A 13,730-nucleotide genomic window follows, 5' to 3' on the forward strand; every position below is an offset into this window, starting at 1 on the left:
GACTACAGCCCACTTCTTCGGATGCATATAGAATGGAACATATATTGAGGAGATATCTAATATTAGTGCTGCAAGAACATAAGATTTTCTCCTCAAACAAAAAAAATTGAAGGAAAATGTTTTTAAAATTTCTTATTTTTTGGTCAAACACTAAAGGACCTTATATCAGGAAAATGTTTGCATCTCCTCCTGCTGAACTTATACGTGTCAGGCAAAGTGTGTAGGCTACAAGTTCAGTGCAAAAAACTAAAATTCATGACCATGCTCTACTTTATCAGAGGAGTTGGCTCAGTGCTGTACTGAAACACAGGTTCTCTTTTTGGACTTCAAATAAGTCAGATTATACAATTCTGGGCCCTTTTTCAAACTAAGTCTCTAGTTTCAGAGGCATAATCTTGTGCCCAAACTTTGTACCCACGTGCGTTACCAGGAAAAAAAAATACATGAATACATTTTAGGTGCAAAACTATACCAAAAAATAAAATAAAATGGGGAGCTGGTTTGAAATCCAGCCCTTTATATGGGTTTCTTCTAGAAAAAGCTAGTCTCTGTGGGCAAGTCAGAAGCATTTGGATTCATGAAAATTGACTGGTAGAATTGTTTACACATGCTGATGTCTTCTGTTGCGCAAAAGGCCTTTGTCTATACATTCTCTGCATATATGTAAAATTAAGCAGTGGGATGAGGGAGCAGATTAGGCTGAAGAAGTCAAACCCACTTGTAGAGATGGCCCAATATTTACAGTACAATGCCCACCCAGTCTTACCACCTCAGTGACATGAATAAAGGGTTACTGTTTCAGACTCTCTGCCGATGCAGGAAGACCGTACTGCATCTGTTACAATCAGCTCACATTTGGACTGTCTTCTTCACAGCCCTATTGGCTAGAAACTTTCCTTTTTCAAAATGAAAGCTTAGATTCTGCAAAATCTGAAGATGCCATGTAAGCCTATAAATACATCTAGACTGTCACATAAATACATCTAGAATGTTAAACATTCCCCTACAGTACACACCCCATCACGAAGAAACAAACCCTTCCCAAACTACAAAACTAGATACTACCAGTGCTAGTGCATTTAAACACACACACACACACACACAGACTATGTCAGGAATCCTGGGATAAGTTTTCAGCACTGATAAAAGAGCTTTAATGATTTGTGCAATTTTATCTGTGTTGAATTTAAACTCAGTTGCCTAGGATGTTATTATAGATGCAGTAGTATTCTATTTTTAATGCTTACTGAGGACTGAAGAACTTCAGAGTGGGATTTACTATTTGCGGTTAACGTAGTCAATCTTTTTACTCAAAACAGATAAGAAAACAATACTATTTTCCTCAATCCTGAATAAGTTTATTTATATTTAACCCATTGCAGAAGTGGTTCAAGATTATTTCATTGTCATGTGGCTCTGGTGTTTGTACTGAAAGAATGCATAATGCATGAACATTAAACGCCAACACACAGGAGTCAGTGTCCGGCAATCTTCCTCCGAGAGCACTTCATCCATGTAAAAATAGGATTTCTGTAACTTTGCCAAAGTTGATGAGACATAGGGTGCTCTAAGGAAGTTACATCTGCTTGGTGCCTATTTTAGCTTGCTCAACAAATTTTTTTTAATGTCTGAACATTTATAGAAGTTATACACACACAGGATAGCTTGCTCAACAGAGCCCAATTTCTCCCCTCTTAACTTTCTATGCCCTCTGTCCCACACGTGCAGCCTCTCTGTTCCCAGTACATACACATCTGCCAATTCTCTTAAAAAACACACTCTAGTTTCATGGAGAGATAACATGAATGACAATTTAAGTACAAAGGGCATGCAGATACTCTAGCACTTGTTTATTGCTCACAAAAATCTGAGTTACAAAAAACATAAGGCCTGATTGGAAAAGATTTTAAACTGTCCATTTTTTACAAAATAGAGCTTTCGGTCAAGAAAACACTTCCAATTTTTCTTCTAGGAAACTAAGACCTTCCCTGGGGCATGGGTCACTTGCCAGGATTTTCTGGTTATATCTCACCTAATCAATTCCTGGACACTGCAAGGGCCTCAGGCATTGATGCAACTTGGTCCCTCTTATTCCTTTCCCTGTGGCATGTAACAGTATTACAGACCACATGAGACCACACTGTGGTCTAATTTCTGTTGTTGGGTTTGGTGTGCGGGCTCTGGCTGGTGTTTGTGGCCAATGATATACAGGAAATCAGAGTAGATGATCTGGGGTCCCTTCTGATCTTAAATGCTATGACTCTTTAAGGCAAGATTCATGTAATTTGAAAGAATAATGTAAGAATTCGAACTAATTAGTTTTATTTACTTAAATGTAAAGAAAAGTTAAAGATGGCATCCATCCATATGTTCCAGAAACCCTTGGCATAATTAGAATGCAAGACCTAGTATCCTACATGCAGCAATACAATTTGACTACATCCCAACACCCGTAACCTAGGTAAATTTAAAAACTCAAGTCCACCTACCTTACAATTTCTCCCATTTTCAAATGCCTAGGAAAGAAGCTAGAAGCTTTGCCTTGTGTCCCAAGATCATGAGACACTAGCACATAAGTCCTTCCAATATATTAACCTAAAAAAATTAGTCAAGACCAGCCATCTAGTGATTGAAGTTTGAGAAAAATATTCAGACAGTAATGTAGATTTTCTCTCACAACTGCATATTCCACTGACTATGGCAGCTAAAAAGTAAAGAACCCACATGCTTAGTCAATAGATTTAAAATTAAGTCTGTGCGCTTTCTTCGAATACTTCAGCACTTGCATGCAACTTCCTTAACCTACTGTAATTGGTTACTATTGCACTTTGTGCAGAAATTTTAAATACACACATTCTACAAGAATGGCTATAAAGTCACACAACTGATATCATGGCCAAAATATAATGCCTGTGGACAATGTTCAATATGCTATGTATTTGAGCATTTCTTTATATTAAACACACCATATAATATATAATTTAAGAGATTAAATTCATACCCTACCTTAATCTGAATTAAATTCAGTGTAGGCAAGTCCTCAACATCCATCCATAGAATTTTAAAGTGGACTAGCTATTCCTGATTAACTCTCTATGCGGATGCTTTTGCTGTAGATTAAGGGTGCCTTATTTTGAATTAGTTTAATGCACTTCAGAAGTGCATTAAGATCATTCGGAATCAAGCCCTTACATGCATTGTAATGAACCATTCGAGATATATGGTAAATGGAGAGTCTTCAATGACAGCTCTGTAGTACTACAAAGGCAGTAACAGAGAATAAAACTGCTTGAAGACCAAGTGTCTTCCCTTGGCTCCTAATGGATTCTGGGAACTTTCTAGTCTTTGACACTTTTTGTAGCTCTACCAGTCAATAACAAGAAAGGAAAAGCCAGCAGGAAGGTTGAGTAACATGCAGTTTTCTTACATGATTCTACTAATACATTTAATACGTGATCTGCTGCAAGATCATTTCAAGTCAGTGGTGATGTTAGCAATGCATTTTAATGACTAAAGCAGACTTAAATTTGCAAACCCTCGTGTATTTCTGAATTTAAGACCTGGTCATAAAATGCTATACATCATGTTATATAATCTATGCTCTTCACTGAGCATGTTATGGCTACAGGCAAAGTTAAGGAAACAGTGTCTCTGAATCAATCATGAGCCGTGAAGCAAAAAAAGACCATATGACAAATGCAATTTTTCTTGGCACAGCATGGGCATAACAAACTGATGACAATCGTATGTCCATGCTGGCACGCTTCCAAGGCGAATGTGTGTGTGTGTCACTGCATCTGGATGCTGAGCGTGCTTGGGTCCTGAGGCACTTCAGACCTACTGAAACCAGAGGGACAGCAGCTGCACTCAATGAACACTGTGGGAGCTCCACAAAGTGATGAAAGGCCTAAATGACCACAAACTGTAAATACAGATTTATTTAATTAAAATACTAGGTAACCACTGCAGCAATCTCTTCCTGAAATTGACTCATTTTAAATATAATCCAGTTACTTCACAAAGCTTCGGTCATATTTTTCCCATACAAAGCTGACATGCAAGGTGAAATCAATAATACTTTATATCATTATGAAAAAAGGAAGTTAGCCCTCACAGAAGCTATAAAAGAAAAAAATCAAAGAAAGAACAGGACACTGTCATCATATCACCCCAAATGAGGTTTTTTTGTTACATGCCTAATGGGCCTTCAGGATCTTTAACACAATTCGGCAATGAAACCAGCTTCCACTAATGGTGAGAAAATAAGGGATGAAAAGAATTGCCATGGGAAAGAAAGACATCAGGGGCCTCATTCAGCTTTCCTACATGTAGATTAAACTGCTACACAGAAGTATATTATTTTGGGTGATTGCTAATGAACAATTTTACTAACTGGTATTCTTATCCATCAAATTATGTACTACAAACACTGCCGGGTACTATCAATATCGTTTCTATGAATGTGGAAGATACTGGAGAAGAAAACACACATTAATTGCTAGAACGTTGACTCCAAAGCAACGTCACTATGTATTTAAAATAAACACACAGAAATTAGAGAATGAGTTTGGCTAACCAGCATCTGTCAGAGTATCTTTTTTTTATATGACAACTGAGACTTGACTAATTTTTAAGATATTAAATTACCATAATTAAAAAATAGCTTCCAAAACAAATTGCGATGGAGAGATGACAGGTATTGAAAGCACTGGAAAGCTAAGTCTTGTGAGGAAGGAAGAATGAAAGGACTGAAGTTTCCATGTTTGTTAGCTTCATTGTGAACTGCTTCCTCTTTTTGTAACACTCTATTGGGGTAAATTCTGTGGAATTTAACATTTGTTTTGAGTTCCAACAGCCTTTACCTGTAGAGCTAGAGGAGTTGATGTAAATATGGATGTGAAAATATAGTCCAACTTGCAATGGCAACTACAGGATAAAAACCTGGCCTCCAAAGTCTTATGACTGGAGCTACAATGGCAACAAACGCCCATCTCTTCAGAAAGTAGCTAGTGTGGGCTGGGCAGGAACGTTCTAAACAAATCAGAAGCTAGATGCATTTACACCCAAGGGCATGGGGTGTAAAAGACTCAATGATGCAGCTCTGTCGTTTGGGAGAGTCCAGTGGTGAGCTGCAAAGGGACTAGAGGGCTCAGGCAGAGCTCTCAGCATATCCTTTGCAAGTTACAGTCTCTGCCACAGACAACAGAAAGAAGACCTTACAAGGACTTTTAGGAACATGCCAGATCAGAGAGCTAATCTTAACAGAGGGGACAGCCTGATCCTTCCCTCCTCAGGACTAGAAGTCCTTGAGAAGGAAACCTTTTGCCACCGTTTAGAGCAGGCTCTACCACTTCACTGTTAAACACAGACTAAGGGGCTCCTGAGAGATCGCCAACCGCTCTTGCTGCTCTGTATGCCTCTCCTACCCCATTACCAGAGTCTCCTAAGGGCCCCAGTGTCTGCAAGCCTGCCAGCGCTTGTGCAATTAAAAATGAATTTGCCACCAAGTACTCGGCATTCTTAGCTAACTCATAACATGTTGGGGGGGGGGGGGGGAGAGGTTGGAGAGGAAAAAAAGTGGGATGACATTTAGTGGGTGTGTGAGAAAAAGTTGAAATGTAGAATTTTTTAATGCTGTTAGCGTGTGTGTGTGTGTGTGTGTGTGTGTGAGAGAGTGAGATTGATTTATCCAATATTTTAAATGCAGATTTTTTTTACCCCCTTTTTAGTGTAAATAAAGCCACTCAGGGTGGGCTGCCCACCTTTTGTGTGTTTACTGGCTACTAGTGTGTGTTTTATTTGCTCCTCAGATTGTAAGCACTGATTCCATTAGTATAAATCAGTTAAAAATGAAATCCAGAGTAAGTTTCCTGAGGGAAATAAAGCCTGTATTCATGGTGTGAAGATTGCTGCCTCAGGTGGAGGTACCTTAACATCCTTCCATCTGGTATTGGATTGATTTTTCCTGGCATTCCCTTCCCCTTCTCACTCCCTTCCCCGCCCTCCCCTCCCAAGTTCCAGGAGTGCCACGTCCTCTCCTACTTTAAACCTCCCCAGAAGACAGTGACAGTGCAACAGGCATGAGACTTGATTCCACGGGAAGGAAGCAAAAGTTAGGAAACAGGAATGATTTGAACAGGATCCTGTGCTATATTTCAGTGAAGCAGCTGTTCCTGAACAGAAGTCTCCTCTATATGTTGTGTCTTTAGAAAACCAAATGACTGTACTTTGAGAGATACTTCCAAGGGAAGGGGAATATTAAAAAAAAAAAAAGATTCAACTTTCCAAAGATTTCATGAGCAATTATACTGAGCAACAGCAGTAAAAGGTTAGAGTGTTGTAACCATTGCTTGGAAGGATGGAGCCCAGCATGACAGACCAAACAAAGTAGTACTAAGCTTAAAAAGATTAAAAATTAACTGCTGAAATAAATGAATGCAACTCCACTGAAGTCAATAAATGGCACCAATACCTGTCTGATTAAACAGTATCATGAAATTATTAGACTGTTTGATACTCTGTGGTAGGTTGATAAGAGTAGAACATTCCTCCAGTTAGCTTGTTCTCAGATATCAGCACAAACATAATTGGTGACAGCAAAAAGCAGACTTCTAAGGCATTTTCATACAATGAAAAATCCTTTGTTATGTCTCCCTCTACACACACACACACACACACACACACCACCCCCACAATGGTACTTACCGGACATGTTTGCCTTGTTCTTTCAGCATCTTCACCAGATCAGCTATGGGGTACTGAGCTTTCGCTGCACACAGACCATAACCTGAAAGAAACATTCCCATACTTAAACAATTGTTTCTCCAGTTCAAAGTAGGAAAAGTTGCTTCATTTCCTTTACGTGTACACCAGAAGCTCTAACCATAAAAAAGCTGAACTCAAACGATAACTCATGAGAGTTTCAGCACAACCTAATTTTTTCTTCTTCTTTTTTGCTCTCCAGACTGAACTACAGTTGTGATATCAATACATCCGTTTGGACAACTAAACTTCAACTTTACAGAAACATACATCCTGTTCTGTTGTACTGGAACAGGCGGTTTCACACAAACATAGCCAAAATCGGGTGCAGAAGCTACTGTCATACCTTCAAACTTGGATATCTACAATGCAAATCGAGGTGGGATACAGCCTTTAGGGATATATAATTATTTTACTTTCATTAACTTTGTACAGAAATAATGCATGGGAGGAACATGCACCACCCTTAAAACCCTCAAGAGCATAAATTGTAAGCAGCATTCTTCCAGTAATATAGTGCCAGAAGTACCAATGATAGCAATAAATGCCAAACACCAAAACAATACATCTGTGTGCCTGTTTGAAGCAAAGGTAACTCTTATGAAACAGCTTATTTGCCTAAATTGGCATACATAAAAGGATACTAAGAGTGCTGGTGGAGTTTTATACATTAATAGTAAGATGCTGTCCTATGCAGCCATTGGCATCATGTGGTTTAATGAAAACAAATCTTGAAATATAACTAATGACCAACTTCTCTTTAAAAGGATACTCTACTACGGAAGTATACAAAACCTACATTTTTTTGGCCAAGAGAAAGGTTTTATAAAACCCTATGAGAAGTGTTTTCAAGATTTTTATTATCTCAGTGGTTGGATTTAGATATTTATCAGCTGTCCAAAAAATAGAACATTGAGCTAGTGGAGAAGAACCACAAAAATCTTCCAGTTCTAATAATCCAAGGTAGAGAAATTTTATTACTGCCACTAGCTGTATTATGATCATGCCTAAAAGCCCCAACCAAGATTATAACACAACAGAGTTATAGTACAGACAGACAGAGTAAGAGACAGCTCCAGACCTTAAGAGTTTACGAACTAAATAAACTAGATAAACGGTAAGAAGAGAGACACCAAGACACACAAAACTGAAGTGACTTGCCCAAGGAGGCTACACAGTTGGTTAGTGGCTAAGTTGGGAACAGAACTAAAGACTACCGACTCCAAATTTAGTACCTTAACCTCTAAACCACATGTCCCCTCTTATGATTGTGAATCATGAAGATTTATAACCTATGTCCCTTTAGTATCTTACAATATCCACTGTCACTGCCTCTTACCTGGAGTAATGATAATACTATTGGCCTCCCTTATCATTTCAACTGCATTGTCCAAGTTGACTTCTGTGTGAGTACCAGTAATTTCCATAGGTTTCCCACCAGCTGTTGAAGTGGTACCATAGCCACCAAGTATGACATTGGCAAGAGAACGATTCATGGCCTGAAAAACAAGGCGTTTTTGTCCAGCTGATCACTAAATCCAAGGATAACAGAAAAATAGTTTTACAAAGCAAACTTTCTTCTGTATCGTGTTTTTTTGAAAATACTCTTCTGGTTTTTTTTAAAAGACATTTTTTTACCCCAAATTAAAACATTTCAACCACAAAAAATGGACATTTCAACAATAAAAGGGATCTAGGGGTAGGAATGATGAAATTTCTGCAAAAGTTGTTCCTTGTTGTTGACCAGTTCTTCTTGTAACCATAGAATCTCTAAACCATAGTATGACAATTAAATGGCCCTTATAGGTAGCTTTATAAGCTGCCACTACTGCTTCAAGCTGAAAAATAAAATAGAACAAAGCAAAATACACAAGCCAAGCTAACCAAATGCTAACTCATACAACGCGTTAGGGAACTGAAGAGGACCGAAACCAGACACTGGTGGACCACCAAAAAGGGTTCCAAAAGCTGAAAAAGCTACTCCTCCTGAGAATTCAGTTCCATGGACTGACAACAAGAACACTCTAGCTGACACTAACTACTATGATGCATGCTCTTTCTAATAGCTAGGGTCCCAAAATATTTAAGTACTACCAGGAAGTAGGCAAAATTTGTTGTAATTACAGGTTTCAGAGTAGCAGCCGTGTTAGTCTGAAGAAGTGGGCTGTAGTCCACGAAAGCTTATGCTCTAATAAATTTGTTAGTCTCTAAGGTGCCACAAGTACTCCTGTTCTTGTTGTAATTACAGTCTGACAAACTTTAAAGGGGAATAAAAGGGAAATAACTTTGCTCTTAGGTTTAAGAGTGTGCATGCCATGCCAGGTTATAGCCCAGAGCAAATAAGAACGGATGTTAATCTGCACACATGCAAATGAGAGGAAAACCCACAAGGAAGTGTACAGTGCCCAATTAAGTGTTTAAACAAAATCTGCTACAGCCTTAGAAGATGTGCCACTCTGGAGAATTCAAACACCTGTCAAAAGAACAAAGAAAGAGAAACAAGGATGTTACAAGTGGAAGGCCTTTGTTCACAAGTGATGTGGTAGCAGCATTTCAGATATCATGAGGACAGATGTTGGGCCTGACCCAAAGCCCACTGGAGTTAATGGCAGTCCTTCCCTTGACTTAAATGTGCATTGGATCAGACCCATTCTGAGACCTACAATTAGTACACAATTTTGGATATATGCTATGAAGCTTTAATACCTCCCCTATTTCAAGGGGAGAAGAGAAAAATAGAATTTATTGGTAATTGCACTGTAGTGGCTAATTACCAGGTAATGTGGTCTGGAAAGAGGAGAATGCTCCCAACAAAACTCAATTGCCTTAAAGACACTGGGGCTGATACTGCAAGATATAGAGCAACCTCCAATCTTGTTAAAGCTTGTGTGTGGGGGTGGAGGAGAGAAAGCAGCAGCTCCCTAAAGATACACAGGCCAACCCCAAAAACTTGTACTTTACTTGGAAGGTCTTTACAAGGGAAGTTAAAAGGAAAGAGATACCTCATTGTGCAAGAAGACCACGAAATCAGAAAAGGAGACAGTGCCCCAAGATATTACCAGAATAGTTAAGTCTTCTTACTGTCTAAACTTCACTGTGCATTCCACAGACAGGCAATTTGCATGGTGCTTAAATATTAGTTAATGATTAAACAGCCTGTCCATCTATATGTGTAAACCAAAAGCAAAGGGGAAGGGGGTTCTCCTAACAAAGCAAAAACTTTCTACGAAAATAGGCCTGTGTTAAGGTTGTAAAGAAAAAGAAACCAATTCAAGTAACAATAGGGTTACCATATGTCCGGATTTTCCCAGACATGTCCGGTTTTTTGGGCCTCAAATCCCCGTCTGGGAGGAAATCCCAAAAAGCCGGAAATGTCTGGGAAAAGAGGGAGGGAGGGGCCGGCAGTGCTCAGCCGTGGGCTGGGGCTGGCGGTGCTCGGCCGGGGGCCGGCGCCCCAGAGCTCGAGCCGAGCCGGGCGGGAGACGCCGAGGCCAGAGCCTCTTGGCCTGGGCCGGCCGGCCGCCGGAGGGAGCCACTGGGCCGCGCCCTGCCCCGCCACCGCCCCAGCTTACTTGCTGCCTCTCTGTTTCAGGCTTCCCGCGAACATTTGATTTGCGGGAAGCAGGGAAGGGGGAGGAGCAGGGGGCGGAGCGTTGAGGGGAGGGGGCAGAGTTGGGGCGGGGCTGGGGCGGGGCCAGGGCCCTGTGGAGTGTCCTCCTTTTTTTAAATTAAATTATGGTAACCCTAAGTAACAAGAAGTCTCTAACAGCAAGGTGTTTTTCTTTTTTGGTTTGGAGGTTAAAACTTTGTCCTTAACTCACCCTGTCCAAGGCACAACAGGGTAAGTCAGGCAGATTCATCTATGAATGTCTTATAAAATCTTTAAGAGATTTGGAATGTTTCTTGGGATTAAGTTAGTTTTAATCACAAAAAAGTTATTAAAAATCCAGCAGAATGAACCTTCCAACCATTAAGACATTTCCACTACACCTCCTCATCTGCAACAGATAAGTTTCAATAAATATATTGTTTTGGATGGAAGTCACATTGAGAAGAATGTTGTTTCACTGGCACAGTTTGAGTCATGTTTGCATTATTAGAGTTTATATCATCTTAAATCTGACTTTCCCTACCAGGTCATGGGAGTGACGTTTCTTTTTCACGATAGAGCTGCTGAAGAATAAAAGCTGTTCAGTCCCATGGATTACAGTAATGCATTTAAAGCTACATTTTGGAAAGCAGTTCATAACATGGAACAAAGTCCCTTACTTAGGGGAGGGTAGAAAATTGACACCTGCTGAAAAATATCACATTATTGTGTTTATTGCACTTCAGTAACTCAGTGCAGTTATGCTGATTGACTTATCTATACTGGGTTAAAACAGCACAAGAGAGTTACTGAGCATCATCTTAAAAGCTAAACTCTCCAAAGTTTGCAAATATAACATGGTTGCCCCTACTCTCCAAACCTGTCCGTGTACAGACCTAATCAGGCCATGCATACCATACCTTTTTATTTAATCTTTCTTGAGCAACAATTGAAACAAAAGTTTACATTAAATTATACAGGACATTTCACACGATACCAGCTCTAGTTTACCAGGAACAGAGTAATGGACGACAGTCATAGTTGGCAACAAGGAAATATCAGGAGGGGAACAGATGGCAACATTGATATGAAAGAAGGCAAGAGTGGGAGGAGAAACGGAAGGTCCGAAAATTATATAATGGGAACAGACAGAAATGGCAGTTGTTGCACACTAAGGGCACAGTTTTCTGCTCTCTATCCCGCTTAGAAAACGAGAGGGAGAGGGAGGAAGAGAAAAAAAAAAGATTAGTGTGGAAGCATTCCAGGAGCACAGTCCATTACTAATACTAAAATATGATTACACATGACGGGATAAACTTAAACTCATAACATTATTCCAGATATGTCAGTAACAGACTAATGTGCATCTGCTGCCACCCAGTGGAGATTCAAATTCATCGAACTCTGAACAAACCATCTAACATCACATAGGACTGTAGATTACTAACTCAAATGGTAAGTAAAGCCATCGTCAGATTGAACCACACACATTACAGGCTTTATAAAGGTTCATAGCAGAGTTCACTCATGACAATAGGTTTTCCTGTGAATACAGACAGACAAGTCTAAGCCTAATTTATACTGCTAATGGATAAAGATTACAAAGATGTTCAAGTCTGAGGAGTCAGCCTACTTAGGTATTCATGGCATGATTCTTAGCCCACTGAAGTCAATGGATTTTGTATCAGATTCCTAGGCTCCAGTTCTGCAAAGCATTTAAGAGCATGCTTAACTTTGAATTGAGCACTGAGTCAATGGGAATTAAAAACAGAGTGTTCACTACTTTGCTGCCTAGGGAAGGGTTGTTGAATTGGGACTTTATAAAGGGGAAATGTTTCAGAATTGCAGAAAAGTCAGGCATGTTTAATCTCGGAATTGCTGCTTCTACTTTCACAAAAGGTTCAGTCTGTCCAACCCAACAATTTGAATTAAGACCATAAAGAAATTTACCAGTCTCTAAACAACATTAACTGGTCATAGCAGTTTTGCCTCACATCCCTTCCCTGCCCAGTGCAGATTCTGAGCATGGCTCCCCAGTTATTTTGCAATACAATTTCAAGTATGAACACAATTTCTATTTAATTCTTACCACACACATGATGTAAGAGAGGATGGCACCAGAGGAACCAATGAGAGCACCAACAATGGTCAGCAAGTTGTTGTTGAGCAGGAAGCCTTCAGCACACAGAGCCCATCCAGAGTAACTGTTCAGTACAGTAATAACTACAGGCATGTCAGCACCTCCTATAGCCGCTGTTAAAGTGACACCCTGAAGATGAAAAAATATATACATTTCACCATAATCTTACAAATTGTAAGCAACCCAGAGATATTATATTTAATAGTGCAGATATTTACTAAAAAGCATTAAATCAGATTCCAAAATGATTTGATCCACACACCAAAGTATGTTCTATGTAAAAGAGATTAATAAGAGATTAACCTATAGGATTTCTGATCATTTCTGCCTTCAAAGATTAGACAGAAAAAACACATTACACAGCTTCATAAATAAGGTCTTTTGTGAACACTGGCCTTGATTAAAAATAAATGATTATATCCCTAAAAGCAGCAGGTTTACAATTCAAAGAGAAACTGTGCTGCTGATGTACCAAGGTGAAGAAAAAAAAAAAAAAAAAAAAAGACTTGTAGAAGATCTATAAATATGTTGTGGCATCATTAAACAGGTCTCTCTTGATCTACTTCATTTTATCCTATTTGTGAATAGTTCCATTAATTCATGATACTTGAGTTTAAAAAGGTGAATTGCAATTCTACTGTATTTTATTTTTAAAGTGAACGAAAAAGGTATTTGTATGGTGCTGAATGCCCAAAATAGCAGAGGCAAGAAGGATAATTCAGCACAGTAAACTAGCTTTTTCCTTACCAAGGCCCAGATTCAGCAAAACTAAACATATGCATAAGTACTTTACTGAATCAAGGCCCAATTTCAGATCCTTTAAAGTCTCACGTCAACTCCCATTCCACTCTAGTACCATCGTTTTTACCAGAGCATCACAGCAGAGTTGTCTAATATACATGGTAGGAAGTAACTTATGATATAGCATACTTCAGCAAAAAGGTGATATTTTATATTTTAAAGGGATATAAAAATTACACATCTTGCAAAGCTAGATACTAAACCAGTCCTTACCCGAGTTCTTGCAGATTAGCTTCATCTGCCCACAGGGGTTCATGATACAGTAGCTCTGGTTTATGGCATGATAACCACTGTATCACAATATATTGATGGGACAATTTTAGTATCTGGGGAAAAAAACAACTGACAATTCTGTACGTGCTGATTCCCCCCAGACTCTCTTGCTATGTGGGCATTCAGCGTATATTGCAGCAAAACAGATATTGCAACAAAACGAAG

General features: G+C 39.3%; 1 protein-coding gene across 2 annotated transcripts in view; it reads right to left on the minus strand.

Moving 5' to 3' along the window:
• NNT (nicotinamide nucleotide transhydrogenase) overlaps positions 1–13,730 on the minus strand; it is a 63,201-nt gene that overhangs the window by 11,380 nt on the left and 38,091 nt on the right. For both annotated transcript variants that reach the window (XM_054031634.1, XM_054031635.1), the window contains exons 17-19: positions 12,441–12,620; positions 8,102–8,261; positions 6,706–6,787 (exon numbers count right to left, since the gene is read on the minus strand). In XM_054031634.1, the coding sequence (XP_053887609.1) occupies positions 6,706–6,787; positions 8,102–8,261; positions 12,441–12,620 (422 nt within the window). The remainder of the gene's footprint in view (positions 1–6,705; positions 6,788–8,101; positions 8,262–12,440; positions 12,621–13,730) is intronic.

This window comes from Malaclemys terrapin, chromosome 6 (genome assembly GCF_027887155.1).
Source record: "Malaclemys terrapin pileata isolate rMalTer1 chromosome 6, rMalTer1.hap1, whole genome shotgun sequence".
NCBI lineage: Eukaryota > Metazoa > Chordata > Testudines > Emydidae > Malaclemys > Malaclemys terrapin.